This window comes from Emydura macquarii, unplaced genomic scaffold (assembly GCF_026122565.2).
Source record: "Emydura macquarii macquarii isolate MOO-44397 ecotype Brisbane River unplaced genomic scaffold, CSIRO-AGI_Emac_v2 contig_1253, whole genome shotgun sequence".
In the NCBI taxonomy this organism is placed as follows: Eukaryota; Metazoa; Chordata; order Testudines; family Chelidae; genus Emydura; species Emydura macquarii.
Window position 1 is genome coordinate 80,702,411 of NW_027131390.1, and position 22,571 is coordinate 80,724,981.

At 39.6% G+C, this 22,571-nt stretch overlaps 1 protein-coding gene across 3 annotated transcripts in view; it reads left to right on the forward strand.

Annotated features, from left to right (window-relative positions):
* LOC137153704 (dipeptidyl peptidase 4-like) overlaps positions 1-22,571 on the forward strand; it is a 76,926-nt gene extending 54,355 nt beyond the window's left edge. For 2 of the 3 annotated variants that reach the window (XM_067549365.1, XM_067549366.1), the window contains exons 19-26: positions 721-790; positions 2,431-2,625; positions 3,813-3,867; positions 7,568-7,667; positions 10,045-10,109; positions 16,176-16,248; positions 16,511-16,584; positions 17,835-22,571. In XM_067549365.1, the coding sequence (XP_067405466.1) occupies positions 721-790; positions 2,431-2,625; positions 3,813-3,867; positions 7,568-7,667; positions 10,045-10,109; positions 16,176-16,248; positions 16,511-16,584; positions 17,835-17,933 (731 nt within the window). In that variant the 3' untranslated portion in view covers positions 17,934-22,571. Of the gene's footprint in view, positions 1-720; positions 791-2,430; positions 2,626-3,812; positions 3,868-7,567; positions 7,668-10,044; positions 10,110-14,613; positions 15,102-16,175; positions 16,249-16,510; positions 16,585-17,834 lie in introns of those variants that run through there. The other variant, XM_067549367.1, reaches the window with a different exon arrangement.

Below are 22,571 nucleotides of genomic sequence, written 5' to 3' on the forward strand. Positions count from 1 at the left end.
TACAACACTCTGCACAACATCCATTCTTGTAAAATCCTTCAGTGAACAAGCAAACCACTAAGTCTGCGGCACTCCCTGTCTCATTCACAGTCTGCATTTAGTATGTTTCGTTAACTGTCAGTCCAGCTCTTCCATCACAGTTTAGAGAGGAAAGGCATAGAACTGAATTGCTATTCCCTGTGATGTAAACATAATAAAACATAGTTCTAAGACTTTATTCATAAGCCCTTGAACTGAGTTCTTTGTTCCACACTTACCTGAGAAGCTGATAATTTTCTCTCAGTTTCCTCTCTCATTGGGACATGGGAGCAAGAAAATTGACTAGAAAAGCATTCTTTGAGATGATACAGACTGCCAGCATACCACTTTGTCACGATTTCCACATTAAATGTAGAATCTTAACTGTAGAATCTTAGCTTTTGAAAACAGTTACAATTTTTGTTTTTTAAAAAAACCAAAACTCAGTATCAGCTTCAGAATTTCTAGTGACTTATTTTCAAACCATGAAGAAATTGAGTTAATGTTTCTAACTAACCTAGTAAATCTAAATCTAGACTAGTTTGTTTTAGGGTATTTGTGAATAAAATGAAGTTTTATACAATTTTTTTTTTAAATTAAGGGGTGACAGCTGTACTTTATTGGTTATATAAATAGTCAGGATGCATATTAGTTATTCCATAGTGCAACTGTTAAAAATCAAACTTGTTTTTTTACTTTTAGCATTGTGGTATCAGATGATCTTACCTCCCCATTTTGATTCATCAAAGAAGTACCCTCTGCTCCTTGATGTGTAAGTCTTCAAGTATGTTAGCAATAATATGTTAGTAATCACTTTCATTTACTTCAAAGACTTCTCATAACTTCAGAAAATACACAGCTGGCCTAACTGATTTCTAATTACTTTTGAAAGTGGTTTTAAGAGACAAAGCATTCTGAATCCCAGCTTTCCATATATTGCGATGGATTTTGTTCTCCTAAGCATGTGCGCTGTGAGATGCTGCAAGGTTTAATAAGAGTATCTGTTTTTTATGGGACTGGAAACTTTCCAGGCCTGATCCTGTAAGATTCTCAGCACTTCCCATGCGGAGCTGAGTACCCTCAGTTCCCACTGAAGTCCGTAGGAATTCAGGGTACACAAGAGTTCCTCATTATCTTAGAGGTCCAGGCCCTGCTTCCAGATTGTACTGAAAATAGCTGACCATAATGCTTTTGCAGCCTACCTGCAAACTACCATTAGACAATACTTCAGTGGGCTTTGAATTGGACACAAAATACACATTAGAGGGAGCTGACTAGAAAACTCTGGCTAAATGACAATTTTGTTTAACTTTTGCTGGTTCCAAATCCCAGAAGAAAAATTTGCTGTTCAGTTAGGTTAGGTTTATGTAAGAGATCTGTACTATATTGTACAGGTATGTGATAGCCTCCATGTTAATAGAGAAATCAGGCCAAGGAATTTGTAAGCACAAAAAAAGACACATTCGCTGGACCTTGAATATAATGCTCTTTGTTCCTTTTCTTCCCTCACTCTCTTCTGCTCATACTAATGTATTTTCATTATTTGCTATTTATTTTAACTGAATACTACTGAAATTTGCTATTCATAGAAATGGCTAACAAATTGCCATATTTACTGAAAACTTGCTCCCTAAGGAGAATAACACAATTCAGGAGTTATACTGGTTTTCTCTCAATATAGAAATCAGTTACCTCTTTTTATTTATTTAATAACGTTATTAAATAAACATTATTCATTATTTGCCTAGTTATAGCTTTAATGAACATTAAATCTCCTTCACTTGTTAAAATTCAAAACACAACAAAACCCCTGTGTGCTCATTGATTCTCATCTGGTCCTTGGTGAGTATCAACTGTGTTTCATACAGCATATTACTAATCATATCATTATGAAGAATGAGGTGGGTAGTCTCTGGAAAAATTGTGATGAGCTGCATTTTCAGACTAGTAAAATTAATGACGTCACAAATTCCCTCATCAATAGCAAGATCTGTTCACGTGGAAGCAGGGTCTCTTGAAGTTCTGACATACGTATTGCTCGGTTTTGAAAGTGAAACGCATAGATGTAGGTAGATAATGAGTCCTTTTATTGTTCTGATTTTTTTATGTTAATGCCTAATTGTCCCATTTAAAAAGGCTCCCCTCTTTTCTCCCAAAAGGGAAATAGCGTTGGATAGTTTTAGGGCCCAATCTTGCAGGTCTTATTCATGTGAGGTCTCCCATTAAGAATAAACAAGACAGCACATAGTGAATTCTTCAGAATCAAAATGATTAAAGATGATACTTGCTAATCTGTCTAATCTAGTTATTAAGTTTGCCTATTTATGATTTTCAGCAATAACTCTGTCACCTATTCTTGATGAGAGAATAAATGAACATCAGATGTTTGACTCCTTTGGGATTCTTTCTCAGCTATGCAGGGCCCTGCAGTCAGAAAGCAGATTATGCCTTCCGTATCAATTGGGCTACGTACCTTGCAAGCACAGAACAGATCATTGTGGCTAGCTTTGATGGCAGAGGAAGTGGCTACCAAGGAGATGAAATTATGCATGCAATAAATCGAAGACTGGGAACATATGAAGTAGAGGATCAAATCTCATCAGCTAAGTGAGCACACAGTGGACTATTTCATTAACTATTATACCGCTTGATGTCCTAGCTGTTGAAGTTTTAAGAGTGATAAACCAAGGCACTCGTCTTTCTATTTAATAAACAACTCATAAAATGGGGGGGAGAGGGAATAGATTTTTCAAATCTATTACTATCACTATTACACTGCAATTTGTATTAAAAAACTGTAGCTAAATGCTTCTTTCTACTACTACTTAATTTCTATATGCTGAGCAGTAGTCATTCTACATGTTTAATTAATATATACATATATGGAAATAAAACAAAGAATATCATGACATGCAGTGAGGGGAAGCTACGCTCCATTAGCAAAAACTTAATTATAGTGGTAGTATTCTAGAAAAGAAAGGATAATCTTGTCACTGTAGCACACAACTCAGAGTCATTAGACCCAAATTCTACTCTGGGCTTGTCTACAAATTCCTTTTGTGATTCTGTGCTAGTCACTTACTTAAGGGTGAAATTTTCAAATGTATATGTTTTATATACCATCTCCTAATCATTATCTTCCTTATATTTAGCTGTTGGCTGATGACCAATGACTTTGATATAGAGCACAAAAAGCAGACTATATTTAAAACAAATTATTGAGTTCAGTTCATCAAGACTTCTAGTCAGATTCGCTGAGTTAATCAGCATTTGCACTTGTAGTCATATTCACCATTCATCTTATACTGGTGATCTAATTGAACTAAATAAAGCCAATGAGATTGCACCAGTATTACTGAGGTGAACTTCAGTCTTGAGCAGGAGTTTAAATTAATTGAGGGATTTTTTTAAAGCCCTCTTAACTCTCCCATAGGCCAGATTTCTAGATATAATCCCTGTCCCTTACCATTCCATATAACTGGGGCTGCCAACATGATACCAAAAAATATCTAGACTAAGCCTGGAATGAACATTTTTTTTACAAAGCTGCCGGGTTTTGTTTTTTGTCAGTTACACACAAAAAAACTTCAGACTCAGCAGATTTTATAAAGTTCAGAAAAAGGTGAAACATTACATTTTTGTCTCAAGCAATCACTCTGGCCAAATGGTCCAGCCGTAGCTTTGTAAGTTAAAATGTCAGCATATCAGAAAACAGGGAATTGCATGTGATCACTACTATTGTAAAATCTCTGCAATCTAGTGAGTGTTTCATTTTGTTTTTTGTTTGCATTTAGAAAATTTTCTGAAATGCCATTTGTCGATAAAAGCAGAATAGCTATTTGGGGCTGGGTGAGTATTCCTATTACTCTGGCTGATGAGTCTCTAGTAGGTAATTGTAAACACTTAACTGTTGTGTCTTTTACTCTATACACAACTTACATAATATGGCATACAAAATATGAGGAAGTCTGCACTGATGCCACTTCTTCTGATCGTATCCTATGGACAAAAGGAAGAACTTAGTTTCCAGAGATGTTAAATTGGCAATTTTTCACAAAGGCCCTGAGTCAGCAAATTTTTAAAGCATGTGCCTAAATTGTAATTCTTTGAGTGATGGTCCTTATTGTATTCCACTGTGAGTTATGCATGCGCCCAGATCCGGAGAATTTGAAAGTAATGTTCATTGGTCTGTGCATGCGCCCTGGCTCGCCTCAGTCCGAGGGGATAAAGGATGAGGTGAACTGACCATCTCTTCAGTTCCTTCTCACCACCTCATGGACTCCAGTGTCTGTAACTTTGCCTCTTTTCTACACAATAAGAATTGTATTTAACAGTATAATTAGTTTTTACAGTTTACAGGTTAGTGTTTTATTGATCTCTTGAGGTTTAGATTTAGTTTCTTTGGTGGAAACCACGTCCCTTCCCCTGTATCCTGTTCGGGTACCAAACTTTGCCCTGGACTCAGGGCTTCAAACTCTGTGCTTCCTGCCTGCAATACTTCCTAGTCAGCAATGACCACCAGTGCCCCCTATACTGCCTGGGGGAAGCTCACATTAAGGTGAGGTGCAATATCTGCTGATCGTTTCCCAACTGTACCTGAGAAAGTTGGGAACTTCATCTCCACAAATACTTCCTGGAGAAGACCATGAGGCCCCCAGTTGGACCCTAGTTGAGGGACCACTCCTGTACACTGGCCTGATTCAGCAATGAGTCCACCTCCTGCTGTGAAGTCTGACTCTGGTGTGGGAGACTCTAACCACATAGACTGTCCTGGCAGGATCTTGTCAGGAATCTAGGAAGCACTCTCATAAACATAAGACTAAGCTGTTCTCTGTATCCACTTCAAAGAAGTTGGATTCAGCTCTGAGCAAGTCCATCAGCTCAGCCTGTGAGGCTTAGTATGTCTTAAATCTCAGAGGCGTGACAAAGTCCATGCGCGTTGGGCTACAGCGGTACCAGACCGATCATTAATAAAGATGTTGAACATGTTAGTATGTCTTAAATCTCAGAGGCGTGACAAAGTCCATACGCGTTGGGCTACAGCGGTACCAGACCGTGATCCATCAGTACCATCGAATGGGATCCATCAGTTGTGGCCCAATCCTCCAGTTTGTTTAGGTCACTCTGTATCCTATCCCTACCTTGGCACCTCCCAGACCCTGGGATCCACCAGCACTAGTGAAGACCAATCAGGGTCAACTTTGCTTATCCATGGCACCATCTTCCTCAGCAGCTACACAGTCTTCTGTGACTCCAGTGGCTCAGACAAGTAGACCTCTCACCTGAGGGACATCTGAATCCATTGCCACTCCACAGGACGTCTTCACTGTCCCAGATTTGGAATCCCCTCCTTCATTGGGCCCCATCATCACCAATGAGATACCACCATCACCAATGGAGTTGACCACAGGAAGGAGTTTGTCGCCACCCGATTGTGAACCACCCAATGAGCCTTCTCCCCCCCCCCCCGCCATTTTTCATGTCCTTCACCCCCAAAAGACATCACCAGTTTGGGACCAATCTCTGCCTCATCTAACTTGGAACTATTGGTACCCCCATGAATACCTATTGATCCCTCCTACTGGCCAGACTGAGGGTCTTGGGACCAGTACCCTCTTGCAGAGTCAATCTGATCTGCTTAGGGAGTCACCCCTTTCCTTCCTGCTAAAGGAGGCTCAGATCTGCCTCTGGATCGTACGGAGGAGGAGGAGCATTACTCACTGAACTGCCGGATCCAGTAAGGCAGCCATCTTCATCTGTGGATGAACCAGTGACCCCTGCATCTCCTCCTCTCCCTGATGACTTCAGACAGTTCCAGGACCCTCGTCTCAGGGTTGCTGGAAAACTCTAGATTCCTCTTGAAGAGGCCCAAGATTCCCAGAACAAACACTTAGACGTCCTCCACTCATCTGGATCCAACAGAATAGCTTTCCCCATTAATTAAGCCTCAGCTAGAAGGGCTGGTGAGCTTGCAGTGATGATGGCAGATTCTTTTTATGCTATATTCCATAAAGATAAGGTTGCCTTGCATCTACACCCCAAATTCATCCCCAGTGTAGTTTCAGAATTTCACCTTAACCAATCAATTCACTTAGCTGTGTTCTTCCCAAAACCACACAATTCCTCAGAGGAACGAAGACTACACTCCCTCTGTGTCTGGCAGGCCTTGGCCTTTTATCTGCAAAGAACAAAGCCAATCAGTAAATCCCTGAGACTATTCATTGCCATAGCAGAAAGGATCAGGGGGCATGCCATCTCCACCCAAAGAACCTCCAAATGGATCTTTGGCTGCACTCTGCTCTATCAGTTTTTGACCTCCCTCCCCTCTCCCCACGGAGTGAAATTTTATTCCATCAGAGCACAAGCAACGACTATGGCATCACTTCAGGAGTTGCTCCTCCTTGGTATCTGTTAAGCGGACATGTGGGTCTCTATTCACATGTTCACAAGACATTATACTCTGGTGCAGGGCTCCTCTGCTGCTGCCTCCTTTGTGCTGGTGGTCTTCCGATCAGCTATACAGTCTACATCCTTGCACCCTCTTCCCGCTTAAGTACTGTTTGTCAGTAACCCACAGTGGATTAAAATAGGGACCATCACTCAAAGAAGAAGGGGAAGTTACTGACCTGTAACTGGAGGTTTTTTGAGATGTGGAGATGTGTGGTCCCTATTTGTTTTCACTTCCCACCCTCCTCTGCTTCAGCTCTTCTCTGATTCCCAGTAGAGAAAGAACTGGTCCATCCCGCCCTTATTCCTTTGGACAGAGGCACAGGGTGAGCCAGGGCATGTGTGCAGACCAATGGACACTACTTTTAGTTCTTCAGCTCTGGGCACATGATAGAATACAGATAGGGACCACACTTCTAAAAAACTCCCAGTTACAGAGCAGTATCTTCCCCCCACATTGATAGGTCCATTGATTTCAGTGGGACTGCTAGTGTGCTTGAACTTAAACAGATATATAAGTGCTTTGCTCTACTGGGACTGAAGGGCCCATTCTTGCAGTGGAATCTGTGAGTACTGATCCCTCTACACCCATGAATGTCATTGATGTCACTGGGACTCTGTAGTTGTTTGAGGGTTAGTCCATTGTTATCCCATTGCAAGATAATGATAAGTTCATAAAGTTACTTATCTCTTTAAATATTAAGAGAAAACTTTCAAAAATAGCCTCTAAACTATTGTGAATGCAGTCACTTGTGGTAGCAAGTAACATCATTTAAAGATATCTTGCTGCCTGCATGCTCTTGCATATCAGATACTTAAACATCTATGTAGTGGACTGGTTTGTGAATTTCTCATCTTCCCATAGTAAAGGACAGTGCGTTGTTGCCCTGCCTCCAGACTGAAATGGAGATTCATTGCCCAAGTCATAATCTTGTTCTGGATCTTGCTGCTCCAAGATCCAATACTCCAGTCCGAAATACCAAAATCATGTTGGAGGTCTTAATATAAAAAACACAAAGGCTGAACATGTGTGAAAAATAGTGTGGCAGATGGACCCCATCACTTCCTTCCCATTAACATAACTGCATTGTTTTCTTCTCAGTCTTATGGGGGGTATGTGACCTCCATGGTGCTTGGATCTGGAAGTGGAGTGTTCAAGTGTGGAATAGCTGTTGCCCCTGTGTCACGCTGGCAATATTATGGTATGTGATGGCTTCCCAGTTACAAATACTCTCGTGTGACTTGCAGCATACATGCTGCAGAGAGTTGATTCATAAAATAATACTTTAATCGTATATTAACTGGCTGATTTCTCAAAAGCGCCATTTGGCCGGCTTGGTGAGCTCTTGTTTGGTATTACACAAGTTTTCCAAATTCTGTTTCTCACTTTAAAAAGTCAGATCCTAAATTTAAGATAATCTGTTTGACCTTTATAAAGCACAGAAGTACTGTAATATTTGCAATGTTACTGTATTGTAAATGTCTGCATTTGCATTCATAAACTGCCATGTATTCAAAAGTGTAGAGAGATCGTTTACTGAATGTCATAAAATTCATTACTATTGGTACTTGTTTCTTTAAATTACTATTTTGCTTACAAGAATGAACTTCAGGAAAAATAATTACATTTGTGTTATAAATTCATCTCTTAAAGGGATGCTGAATATTATTAAGCCACAGATATGAATTGTCTCAAAATTATTTTTTCTTTTCGGGTTTAAAGTTCAAGTATTACAATTCTAGTTAATTCTCTGAAGAAATCCCTCAAGAGACTGGATGTCTGGAAAATGCTGTGTTCACATGCTAGTAAAAAGAATACTCCCATCTTAGATGGACTCAGTACATTGATGTGTTCATGATTGGTCCTTTTGGCAGGATTGAAAACAGATTCTTTTCAAGGTTCTATTTGTTATTACAAACGTTTTTTTTTTATATATGTAATATTAATAGAACCTTGAAATAATCTGTTTGGCCCTGTTGGCAGGATTGAAATCATGAACACATCAATGTACTGCGTCCATCTAAGATATATATAAAACAAAGATTACAATTGCCTGCAGGAGTTTGTTTGTTAGAAGGAGCGATGTCAAGACTGTAGCCTTGAGCAAAACTGGGAGTCTTTCAACTGAGTTGGATCTGGTCCTATAAGTATAAGGTTTCCTAGCCACAAGGGAGTCATTTAAATATCTTTCTCTGTATAACTGGGATAGGATGGGGTGGGTTATTTATTTATTTATATGAAATGAAGTTAGACCAGCACTGTAGTTACTTAAAATGCTTGCCTTTAATTAATTAGAATGCCCAGTTCTATCATGTGGTTACTACTGTACGCAAGCTTCATTATTGAGGACCTTTGACACTAAACTTTTAAAGCTACAGCATGTTTGTCAAACAGCACAAGAAGAAAGTTGCACAAACTAAGATTGGTCAAATAGCCAAGAAACTAGCCAAGCGCTAGGCTCTGTGCTGTTGAATTCTTTGGAATTAAATGCCCCTTTCCTTGAATTTGGTTGAGAAAAATTTTGGCTTTCACTCACTCCAGGAAAGATGTTTAATATTAGTGACTACAAAACATGCCTATTTAGGAGTCCGTCATTTGTAAATGATGGACTTGTGTGGTGAGTAATTGCAGAGTAATTGTAGCTGTTAGCATGTGCCGCACAATGAGATGCGCATCAGATTATGCCCCTCATTTGTTATGTCATGGTAATTTAAAAATACGTCCTCTATCCCAGAAAGTTTTTAGTCTTATTTTATTATTATTATTATTATTTATTATTTTACAGCTTTCAGTTGCCTGTAGCTGCTTGGCTGTACCCAAATTGTCTTAACCTTTTAGGGCAGATATTCCAGGGTAGTCGGAATTCTATGCAAAGTTTTTCTTTTCAGTGACAATCAGAGAGACACTAACATTCTCTTATTTACTCAATCAGCAAAAAGGACACAGTGGAATTAAAAAAGCAATCAAATGTAGGTGGGTCTCGCTGACACTTGTAATAATCAGTAGTTAAACAGAGTCTGAAATGTATTTATTGAACCTCAGTTGTGGCTTTCTATACAGAAAAGGGCAGCAAAGCTGGCAATTAAAAAAAATCAGCCAACATGCTGAAAATTCTCTGGAAAACCTGAGATAATGAATATAAATATAAAGCTAAAGTGAATAAGGCCCAAATCAGCCATCAGGGAATAATCCAGTTTTGTCAGTTTCCTTTCTTAATATTGTTAAATGCTCTCAAGTAGTTAGAACTTATCTGGATGATTTTCAGAAACCTGTTGGTAAAGGCAAGAGTTGCAGCACTTTCCTTAAGATTACTGAAAGAATAACAATCATGTAGCATTGACACAAGGTGATTTATTAATATTCAGCATTCAGGTGTCCATGGCAACAGGAACATTAAATATTCCTACTGATTATGGATACCCTGTGAAGCTCATCAGGGAAAATGATGACTCTTTCCAATATGGTAATGCAGTCCTTATGTCTGTGAGTAACAGAACATGTGGAATTTCAGGTAGACAAAAGCACTTATGAAAGTAGAAGCCTTTTACTATATTGTATTCACCCTTTTAATATTACAGATTCAGTATATACAGAGCGTTACATGGGTCTTCCTGTAGCAAGTGATAATCTGAAAAACTATGAGGTAAGACACTACTTAATTTCTTTTCACATAGTTTAAAATATCCTTTTTCCCTAGGGCACATCATGATAGAGAAATTCTTAATACATTTCAATTTTCTTTCAAAATAACTTGTTCATTTACTTATGAACAATTCAAGTTGTGTTACATTGTGCTTTTAGAAGTCCAAGTATTACTGATTTCTGGATTTAGAATTAAGTTATTACCTCCCAGACCAGGAAAATAATGTGCGTGAGAAAAAATCAGTTTTATTTGGGTATTGTGCAAACATTAATCATAAACTGTAAATCATGGTTTTATTTCAGTTACCAAGGAACTGATTTGATTAAAAAATGTGATGTGCTAGCAGGCAAATTATGCTATATCTTAAACAAATTCACTCCACCAAAATGAAGTCACTGAGGTTCCTCAAAGGTTTTGAAGCGTGCATTTTCTAGATTATTTGAGTACGGGTTATTAAATTTAGAGAGAATCCATCCTTGAGTCATGCCACCAAAAAAATGTCATGGGCCTGCAGGAAATTTAAAAATCCTGGGCCTCCTATACCTAGGTCAGTCAGATTCACTCAAATACTGTGGGGTTTTTTTTTTTTTTACAAAACTACAGACATAATGCAATGTCAAACAAACAAGAAAACAACATTAAGAGAAACACTCTTGCAGTATAGCCAACCTCTGGCTTTCAAAAAATCATAACTTGGGTCCCAAAAAAAGCATGAGATTAGTTTAAAAATAATGAGATTAATATATATATATTCATTCTAGATATGCCTTCTGGTTTCTGAGCCTGTAGGTTGCACGTCACATTTTCAAGTTTTCCTCCACACTCATGAGGGTTAGAAACAGTTGCGTGCGGTTTTTTCCCCCAAGATTTGAAGTAAATTTGCACAAGGGCAACACTGCTTCTGTCACTATTCAGATTGGATTGAATCCTCAGATACTGAAGTGGGGAAACAAAATTAAGGAGCCAGATCCTTGGACCCTACTCCGTCAGCACAAAGCTGTTATACTTCTGGTCTAACCAGGTAACTGGGGATTCTCCTAGCACAGTGGACTACTCAAGTGGCATAGAGCTAGCATAGAAGCTGTCCCCCAGCCCACAGTGTAGTGGATTTCTTTTGGGAAAAGAAGCAGGACCATGTTGCACTGCAGACCAGCTATCTCCAGCTGCCCGAATGACCCCTTGGGGCTGTAAGCAGCTGGGGATAAAGCAAACCAGCTCTTGAGACTTCACTGAATTATACCAGGAACGGGGCCTGCCACTAATAAGAATTAGGGGAGCATAAAATGGCCACTATAAATGCTTCCAGGGACTTACTGATGCGGGAAGATTCTCTGGTAGGAGTAGAGTCAGCATTGCTTGGGGGAACGGAGGCATGACTGGGGCGGTCCTATGCCTTGGCTATCAGAAGATTTTATGTGAGCATTTGGCAACCAGGCACAAATGAAGGTTGCTTATAGGCACAAGGGACTAAACCAACTGACAAGCCCCTGCAAGTCTCAGGATAGGAGAGATGCACCTATTCAGCCCTCATAACCTCAGCAGAAGTGCCGGCATTAATTTGGTTCCAAGAGTCTGTTTTGTTGGGAGGAGCTGAGAAAGGGAGTATCAAGCAATCCATGGTGGGAGAGGAGAATGAGTATCTGAAGGGTCTGTAGTTTTGGTGAAATTAGAACACAATTAGTCTTAAACCACCACTGGGTTACAAGGAAGGAACAGTACCTTGTGTTCACCATGAGAGGCAGTGAATGTTCTATGAAATATATAGAAAGACTGAAATATCTTCTTTGAGGACCCATCACATTTAGGCAATGCAAACTATCCTGTTGCAATGGCTTTGCTCACTTGAAAGCTGATGAAAGTGGTGGTGATTGCTGGAGGAGTCCTTGATCTGTATCTGACTTTTCAGGATCCATTATTACAGGAGACAGATCAGGATCCATTACAGCCTCCTTGCCTGACCCAGGTCTGCTTTTTCCTAGCTGCTAACTCTATCAAGCTTCCTTTCAGCCTTTTTTTCAAGTATGCGCCTTTTTAGGCAGTGAGAACAGTAGCAGATCAGCTAGGTAGTAATGTAAATATGTCACATTCTTGCTATAGAATGGAACATTCACACACTGGGTGCACAAAGTCATTCTCTAGCTTCACGGCACAGATGGCACCAGAGGACTGTTTGATCCTTTCATGCCAGGAGTCGAATTTTCTTGGCACAGCCTCCATTGCTGGCAGTGGCCACGCTGAAACTGCCAATACCAAGAGCTAAAGGTTTTAAATGTGTTACTCAGAGGACTAATTGGGGAGAATGATGGCTAGATGGAGAAGGGGGTGATGATACACATCATATTGTCACGCTATGCACCTTCCTCTAGAGGTAGGAAAGTCTGACTAAAGTCCTTGTTCATTGTGTGTAGCAAGAGTAAAAAAAAAGCTCTATTTCTTTGCCTGTTAAATAACCCTAGGAATTCATTTTGGGGAATTTGGTTTCCCCCAAGAATCTTATTCCTTGGAACCATGCTGACCCCACCCAGAAGTTATTCCTTTTCTTCAAGGCTCTGTCACAATGACCTTCCTTCTAGTCAAGGAGGGCTGGTGCAGCCTATCTTCTGAGTCGATCAACACTGTCCTTAAAGATATTAGCAAAGTAAAGTTCCTTCCCCCTCGAGTACTGAAGGCTCTGCCACTGTAGTGTTGACAGCTACTGCTCACTTGTGGGACAGGGACTAGACGCAGAAGCTGAACCCTGCTTTTCTGTGTGACACTGTGAAGCACTAATCAGACTGTTAGGGGCAGACCTCAACGTGTTGCCCTTCACACACATCACAGCGTTAGTTCCAAATGTACTGATGGAACTGAATTTTTTGAGGTACCCCGTCCCCTTTTGGTGCTAGGAAGCCTGTTTCAGGAATGAGTTTAACTCCCACCCTGCAAGCAAGCTAAATGAGGTATGATAGCTATTTTTAGGGTGGCCATGAAGTATTAAAATAAGGGAGTTGGAAAAGGAGGGACAAGCATTGCTAGACCTGGTATTATTATTGTATGTGACAACAGTAAAGGGGCTGAGGTACGGAGCAAAGTGAGAAAAGAGACCAGTTTTGTTCCATTCCCTTCAGTGGAGATTGTATGGTAGAGTTGCACCCATGTAAATGAGACTAAAATCTGGCCCAATTTGTCCTGTAGGATAACTAGAGAGTCTTGTGTAATGGAGGAGGGTTGTAAAGGGGGCAGGTACCTGGAGATAATGGAAGTTATAACAGACCAGAGGTAGGGGGCCAAACCAAAAGAGTGTAAGCCCTAAGGGGCTGATGAGTAGGGAGGTGGGCCACCAGCCTATGGAGAGTCTGGTGGCTTAGTTGGGGAGATCATGACAAAGGACCCAGAGCCTTAGAAGTCAAAGACAGCAGCAGCCTAGAGCTTATAAAAGGGACTGTTCAGCTTGTGAAAGAGATTATTTTGCAGTTCACTCTGAATTTGATATGCTTTTGGCAAGTGTTTGAAACAGTCATAGATTTGGCAATCTTTCGCTAGCAGATTTGAAATGTTCAGTCCTTAAGAACTGCTGCATCATTAGGTTATGCAAAACAGGGTACAATTTTGTAAATATGCCATCTTGTACTTGATTTGACATTTGTTCTATTATCTGAGAATATGCCAAAGGGAGAGAGACCTTCAAATTTCAGCCAAACCTTAACTTGTTTGTTGCGTGCTGATAAAACGGTGACTGCTGTGTGATCTTTAGCGAAGCCAGTTTTGCTCAGTGTGGCCCAGAGTTGAACACTTGCGCTGACATGGGCTTTGAGAGATGTGGTTTGTACAATATAACTCATGAAAGCAAGTAACCATGCTGATACATTGGATTTATTTACCCTTAAATGTGTCCTGGGGCCTGATTCAGTGCACTTCTCTTTGAGGTGTAACTGTGACCATCTAACCCGAGACTGCTCCTTTTGCTTTGAAACCTCCAGTGTTAGAAGCAAGAGGTTCATATTCTGCTCCCTGGGTTTGGTTGGGTACATGTAAAAGCAGAATATGACCAACACCAACAATAAATACCCAGATTTAAGTGATAATCTGTTGGGAAAGCCGGTGCCTTTGTGTTTTGTGTATTCGCCTAATTCTTGGGAATTATTTACCAGTGAATTTGTCTAATGTCTGAGAGGAAAGAGGCAAAGAAAAGTGGAATTTGACAGCTGGCCTCAGACTAAGTTGGTCAGCTATAAGGCCTGAAAGTCACAAAGAGTAGAGGCAGAAGGAAATGACTGAGCAAATCATGCATCTCCTCTCTCTCACCATAGTGTTCTCTCTTCTCACCCACTGATAAATAATAAAGGTTGATTTGCTGGAAAGGAGCTCCTAACATGATTAAACAATCCAGTGTAGGTCACTGGTGCTTATCTGTGCTTGTGGAAAATGTTCCACCCAGTGAATGCTGCTTAATTGGTTTTACCTCTGAACCATTACTTCCTATTTCTTATTCTCTCTGAATACGGCTGTACTCATATTTCTCTAGGTTGAATTACCTTGCCATGGCTGTAGACTTTCCAACTTTGATATTTTCTAGAGTATTTTTCATCACACCTCTGCAATACCAACTTTTGTTTCTATCACCGCTGTATCCAGCTTCTGGTATGTCACTGGTTTCCAGACAATTAATCTGTCCTTACTGGTCCATCCTCTGCGCTTACTCCGAGTTTGATAGTGAAAGTTGGAGCAGTTTGTGGGGATTTTTTTTCTTTGAGCTTTTGTCTTTTGTATTTGTTTGAAATTTATAGCAGGCCTAATTCTCATTCAGCTGTATTACATTACTCTGACAGCAAAAAGTGGACTTAAAATGGGAGTAAGTAATATTTTAAACTATCAGAACAGTGTAAATGAGGATCAATACGTATTAGTGCATGTTACATTTGATTTTTAGATCTAAACCATGAGGATTCTATAGCTAGATCTAATTTTCTTAAATAATAAACAATCAAATGTAATGTTACTAAAAGAGACAAACACAGGTTTTCATTTACACGTATGCTCTTTACACTATATATATATATATATATATATATATATATATATATATATATATATCTTTTTTATATATATATATATATATATATATATATATATATATATATATATAAAAATAAAAAAAAAGAGTTTTCATATGCATTCAAGAAAGACTAGCAAAGGAGCAGTGTAACATTGCTAATGGATGGAAAGTTGCATTTCACACATCTTTAAAAAAAGCCATCCCAGGGTATGTTGTGTTTTTCACCAGGCCTACTTCACTGTGGTCTCGATGTACATAGCAGAACATTGTCCTATATCCTTCCATGTTCAAATAAAGAGCTCCTCTTCAGCCTGCGTTTCCTCTGTTCTTTACAGCAATGATCGGGTGGTAATTGCAAGTCCAAGCAGTTATCATAGTGCTAGTTAACATACTGTTGTCCGTGTTTTAAATTTGTCATGATTAATCTTAGTCACTCTTTTTTGATGTCAGTATTTTTCTGCTTCCCAAAGTGTGACCTAGCTTCAGGTTATGGCTTTGGTTGTTTTTTGAATTTCATATTCTCCCAATTTTTAAACATCTATTACTCCCTAATAAGTATCTTATCTTTTTGCTTAGAAATAAGAGGTTCTGGATATACTGATATATCAATAGATACATTGCAGCGTATGTTTTGCTGAGGAAAGTGCTGTACAGTCTTTCAGAAATATCTAGTGTATGCTACAATAGGATGCAATGTTGTCATGGTAATACATTTTTAAATTATTTGTTTGCTGAAGAGCAGGCAAGTACGGTGCTACAAGCCAATATCAGTGTGTCAGCAATGCAGTGTCCCTCTGGAGTTGTAGCTCAAGTTACTTTGCAGTTGTACTCCACATATACATCCCAAACAGGAGAAGGACATTGTGAATGTTCCCGTGTAAAGTACAACACTCTTGTGCATATATCTGAACATGTTCTTTTATTTATTTATTATTCAGAGGACCCCTGATTATGTTTGTGGGAAACTGAAACGAAAGTCAGTTGGTGGCAAACCATTTCTTGAATAATAGCACTTTTTTTTCCCTCCCCAGAGTTCAACAGTCATGGCCAGAGCTAAAAATTTCACACAAGTTGAGTATCTCCTTATTCACGGAACAGCAGATGGTGAGTTGCAGCTAATTAGTGTTACAGACAGGTTTGCAATTTTACTACTGACAAAACAAAATCACGAAGGGCACGGCTGTTACATTTACATCAATAAAATAATCTAGCTTTCCACAACTAATTTGTCTTCTAGTAAGCAGCACAGGAGATGCTTGTATCTTTAACAATCGTGTTTGTGTGTTCTGTTTATTGTTTTGTTTTCCCTCAGAGTGGTGCAGAAGCTATTTCTGCTTTACCTTTTTCTTCTTTTTTTAATTCCCAGATAATGTTCATTTTCAGCAAGCAGCACAGATCTCCAAAGCTCTCGTTGATGCCCAGGTGGATTTCCAAGCAATGGTATGGCTCAGTGCTTATAACGAATGTTGTCAAGGCTACAGTCTCCCTTCATAGCTACCTGGCAGAGCTGAGAAGAGAATGTAGTTCTTACTTTTATCATCTCAAAAAATATGCACGTATCACAGAAAGGCATAGATAGCAGCTGCCCTATTGAGGTTGTCTTTAGATTTGTACTTAAATCAGGATGAAAGTCTCTGTTTCAGCATCTGAATTTAGTCACCATATTTGGCAAAATAACTCCAGAGGACACAGTAATTTCTTGTATAATTTTTTACTAAAAAAATTGAAAACTTTTGCACAGGGAAGAGAGGAAAATGTACCTCTTTGAAATGTTGCCCTATTGCCTCTCATTTCTTAAAGTTCTTTTAGCTACATAAGCACAGTCCATCAAACTCCAGACTTCACAGATATGCACCGATAACATCTTATGTATGGGCCACAGCTGAGATGTGTAAAATTAATTATCAAAGTCCTTTCCCTTGCCCAAGATAATCTTGGTCTATCTCCACTAGGTTAATGGACAAAACTTTCATGTCCATCAGCTGTTTGCCTTTTCTGGCACTACACATGGCAGCTGCCCCTATTGGAGCTGTAAGCTACCAGCCTGAAAACTTGTGCTACGCCTTACACTTTGCCTTTTCCCCACTCTTACCTTGCCCCTAGTGGGGAATCAGAAAGAGGGAAAACTGAAGCCTAAGCTGTCACAGACTGCAGCTGTTCTACACAAGCTCCTTCAGAGAGAATGGTGGCATAGTAGGGTGAATATGGCGTTGAGGGAAGAGTCCAGCTCTGAAGGTTACCAGGAAAGGAAAAAGACTTTTCTATGGGGCTAAGAGGCATCTGGACTCTCTAGGGAGTTATACAAAGGATAATTCATATCGAGTAAGCCCAGTGATTAAAACTGTCAACCCTGACACACATTTCCTTAAAAACCTTGGGGAATTCCCACATAAAAACCCTGTTAGCTCAGAGTTAAGGCGGATAGACAGCATGTCCCACCAACACACACTACGTAAAGCAAGGAAATAAGCACATCAACTGCATTCCACTCATCCGTTCCCCTTGTCCACCTCAGCTACCTCCACCCTCTGTCCAAACAACCAACCAGGCACCCTGGAACTCTGATGATTTGATAGGTTAGATGTGTCTCATTTAATATTTATATTGAGATTTCTGTAGCATGTATCAATTACATTGTACATAATTCTGTATGTAGCCAGATATTATATTGTTTGTTTTCTTTTCCGCAGTGGTATACGGACAAAGACCATGGCATTGGAGGACAGGCACACAGCCATATTTACACCCATATGAGCCATTTCATAAAGCAATGCTTCTCATTGTCCTAGCACCAAAATGGCATTTCATACCATACTGGGATTTCTTTATCAAGTTGTTAATAATGACACTTTTCCAGTAGAGTCTCTCATCTAAACTTGCACTGAGCCAACATAACTATTTTTATGAACATCTGAAAACAGTTTTTTAAATCCTTAACGACCATGTACACAATCGTCAATTTTTTATGACCTCTGTTGCCAAGCAACTATTGCATTTTTATTTAAATTTGTTTTAAATTAGGTTTTATCAGCACAAGAATGTTTACATGTCAGTTGCAAAAATTCTTTTTTAAAGTGCAGTGCTTACACCAACATCTTTTCATACTTACTACTTTCATTCTAAAATGGAAATGTACATATATGGTCTGGTTCATAGATTGATAAATTACTCATATGTTCTCAAACAATCAATATCACCAGAGTCAGCTAGCTGATTGGTGGCCTAGAATAGAAAGGAAGTATGCCTAGAACAGACTTGGCTGAATTTGATTATCATTTCAATGGATATCTTATTTTTAAGCATTTTTTCTATTTTTATCAATTTAAATGTTCATTTGTGTGAAATTAGGATTTTAAGCATACTTTTTGAAGTTATGTAAATTTCACAGTTGCAGGAAATTATTGGGGGGGGGGAGTTCAGATAATTATTTAAGGACAATAGATGTTGAAATTAACAAAGTTAAAGCTTTATAACCATTAAAACACAAATTGACAACATCACATCTCAAAATGTACAAAGTAAATATCCTTAAATCAAATTAAGTTCTCAAGCAGCATTTTGTGTACTTTGCCTGTCTAAATTTCAATGGAAATATTTTTTGTCAGTTTGTGTGGCTATAGGGAATTGATGTTTATCAAGAAAAATCAAATCCTTCTAAGCCTAATTACAACCTGTTAAAGAGAGCTCAGAAGGCTAAAATGCAGATCTATTTGAAATTTACTGAAATCTGAATATTTTTAGTGAAAATCAGGATGAAATTGTCAACAACTAGCTCTACTTAAACAGCAGTAAGGGAGATTGGTTAGTATTCCATTTCTTGCAATACAATCCATTTCATGAGATGACATGTAAAAGTACAGTAACACAGATATGTACATGACTATATCTATTTGCCTTGCAGGACACTTTAAAAAAACGAACTGTGATTATAGAAAAGCTTTCTGCAAAGCACTTGAATGATACCTATCAAAACAGTGGGGTTGAATTCCACAAGTGCCGAAAGGGCAACAGCTTTGTGGCACTTACTCCTTAATCATACAGCCTGCTATTGACTTTTATGGGAATTTGCTTGAGTACAACTTGAGCCAGGCTTTTTGTCCCACTGTTACTTAGTGTAATCTTTGAGGCAGGGATTGTATCACATCCAGTCTCATATACAACACTGGGCACGTTGCCAGTGTTTAATCAATGAAAAATTAAAATGCACCCTGAGCATCTAACAATCATTGGGAGCAAGGACTGGATGATGTCTTTGTATAGAAATGTGCTCCAGTATCTGAGGTTTTCCACAACTTACCTGTAAGTTTCTCTGATTTATCAGCAGGCTCCACTTAATGGTCTCCACATTGGGAAAATGCGGAATAATATGAGCACTGTGGCTTTTAGCAGAGTGCCCTGTACCCATGTATGGACCCGTGTAGCTGAACCATTTGTATTAAAACAGCAAACTTTGTAATGGAATAATGGCATACTTGTGGCACCAAAGATTATTTTTCTGTACAATATCTATAGTACTTTATCTACTGGAAAACTTGACTAACAACTCCAAAAACAAATACCTTTTTCTAATGAAGGAAACTTAGTCTAGTGCAATATTTCCACCTTTTTATAATTGTGTTTACGCCGTGGTAGTATCATGTAACAAAGCATGAGATGATTATATTACATTTAGCACATTGGTTTCTAACATATACCCATCAGGTAGTTATTACATGTGCATGGAGGGTTGGTAGTGTGAATCTAGAAGTAGACAGATAAAAGCCAGGAGTGAGGGGAACAAAAGTCAAAGTAGCTTTAGCATTCCCTTTCCATGAGGAGACAGACAGGATTCTAGTGGAAGCAAGGCTGCAGTTTTCACAGACATGTATTTTGAAAATCGTACAGGCAGCTCAGCCTTGCCTTTCTTACTCAAATAACACCCAAAACCTGCTGTGAATGAGATGACTGACTACATTACAGTGGTGTTTTTAGGTTTGATTTATTAATACTTCTAACATATGTTGAGACCTTTTAAGATCGAAGGTGGTATAGGAATCAAGTATTACATTTCTAAGAGGTGGTAACAGTTCACTGATGCAGGAACATGAGAGAATGAACAAAAAGATCCTATTCACTCAAGGGAAAAGAAACACGAATCAGAGTGGGGTTGCAACAATTAGGTATGCTGAAAGCTATAGATGTGATAAGTAATTCAAGGAACTTTTCCTCCCTGGGGGATGCATCAGTGCACATAATAGCTATGTTTTTACAAGTGACAAGAAATGTGAAAAAATGTCAACCATGATAAGATAATCTCTCATGTAGAAACCAATTTTTTTTACGGGCCAGAGGCCTACATACATAACAAGTCTGAGCGCTTCATAAAGAGTAACAGTTTTTTCTTCATCAGTGCGCTCAGAAAACAGGGAACCTACTAAAGGAAACTTTTGTCCGTGGTGGTTTACATAAGAAATACATGCTGTCTTCTACCTAACCTAATGATGCTAGAATCTGATTGGGAAAGTCCTCTAGATTCTAGACATGTCAGTCTGTTTTATTTGTTACCTATAAGGCAGCACAATAAAGTATTATGCTAATTTTCTTAAATTGCACGCCTTATGTGACAAGTAACTAATAGGACATAATGGAAAACTAATTTGAAGTGTGAAACTATACTATTAGCAGGGTATGAATGGTTTTGCAGTTAATAGCTGTGCTGCATGGTTGGATGCCCAGCTAAGCAGTGGGGAGGAGTACAATGGGCTGATTCTGATCCGTCTTACACTCACATTCCTTCCCCCCCCCCGACTTCTTGTGAGTAAGGCAGAGCAGAATCTGATTCCAGGAGCTAGTCACAAGGGGGATTTAGGCACAGTAACATCCTCTATTGTTATGCTGCGAAGCATGTGCAAAGCTGCCTATATCCCCACTCAGGCAGCTCAGCCCCTACACCATGGTGGTATTTCCAAGCTTAGCATTCCCTTACCTAGGCTGGCTGAATGTGCAGGCTTTTGTGAATCCCAGTTTTAGGTGCCCAACTCTCCCCTTGCATTGTAGAGGGGACCTAAGTCCTCAAGGTTGTAAATTTCACTAGCCCAGGGACTGCCTCAAAGTAACATTGCAATGCATAAGTGGCTAGAGTGAGGAACATTTTTTAAACTGGAGCTACAGTCAGCCAAATTCAGCCTTGTTGGAAGCCCTGCTGAGTCAATGGAATGCGGGGGTCATTCAAGCAAAGCCGGGGCCCCCCGCGACACAATTGATCCCTTCCCTTCACTTCAAGGCCATCATCTAGTTTTCTCCAATCTGCCCATGGGGTGGGCATTAGGCTGATGCAAGAGAAAGTGGGTGTAGTGTTGGTGTGTACACACGTCTAGAGAGAGCGGGGAGTACTGGAAGCAGGTTTCTTAAACAGAAAAGCGTAAGCCCTGTCTGTGCTGTGTCCCACATAAGCCTGAGGAGCTGGAGGAACTTCCCTGATTGAAGGTAGCACTCAAGTTGTTAATTCTGTCAGCATGAAACACCATGTGGCACAAACCGTAATTGTCCCACTGCATGTCTCCCTGCTGCAGAGGGGAAGGATTCCAACAGCTGACTCCCTGCAGCTACAGGATTGGCAGCACTGCCTAAGCCAGCCGTGGAGGGATTAATTTAACCCAGTGAGTCTAGAAAAACACAAAGCTCTGCAATCCAGTTCTGAGCCAGAGTTTATCGGCAAGCGCTGGACAATGAATGGGCCCTTGCCTGGCGGAGCGCTACAGAAGCAGTCTCAATAACTGTGGCCAGCAACCATCATACAACTAAGCGGTGTGTATACGTAACGGCAGTCTGTACAGCCTGGAATAATAAAATGGGGCCTGAGCCTGTAGAACTCAAACTTCATGGCAGGCTGTGAAAAAGCAGCCTCCCCAGCCCTGCAACTCCTTCCTGTGCCTGGAGGTGGGGAAAGAGCTGAGCCTGGACTCAGTACTCTCTTGGACACAGAGCAGCTCGCAGGCTCGGCCATACGTTTGTCAATCAAATTCCTCACTCCCAATTGTTCACCAAGCCGTGAGCGCCATGCACATAACTACCTTAGCATACATGGGAAACATTTCAAACCGTCTACCCGCTGTAGCACTGTAGGTGTTTGAAACGACGCACTGCATAAATGCCCTGCAAGCTCGCTAAGTGTGTCTTGCAACATAAAAATGAAAATTAGTTAGGATAAATATTTATTTCCACATAACATTTCTTAGTCGTGAAAAACACAATATTCTATTCACATGTACACATTACTTAAACTTTTGTAATAAATTACATCCAAGAAATTCAGTAATTTTGACCAGGAATATGAAATTAGAAGTAAATACATAACACTACATTTGCATTATATTTTATGTGATTTCAAAATGTTGAGATTAACATTGGAATAGCATTAAAATTCACACGAGTGACTGTAAAAAAAA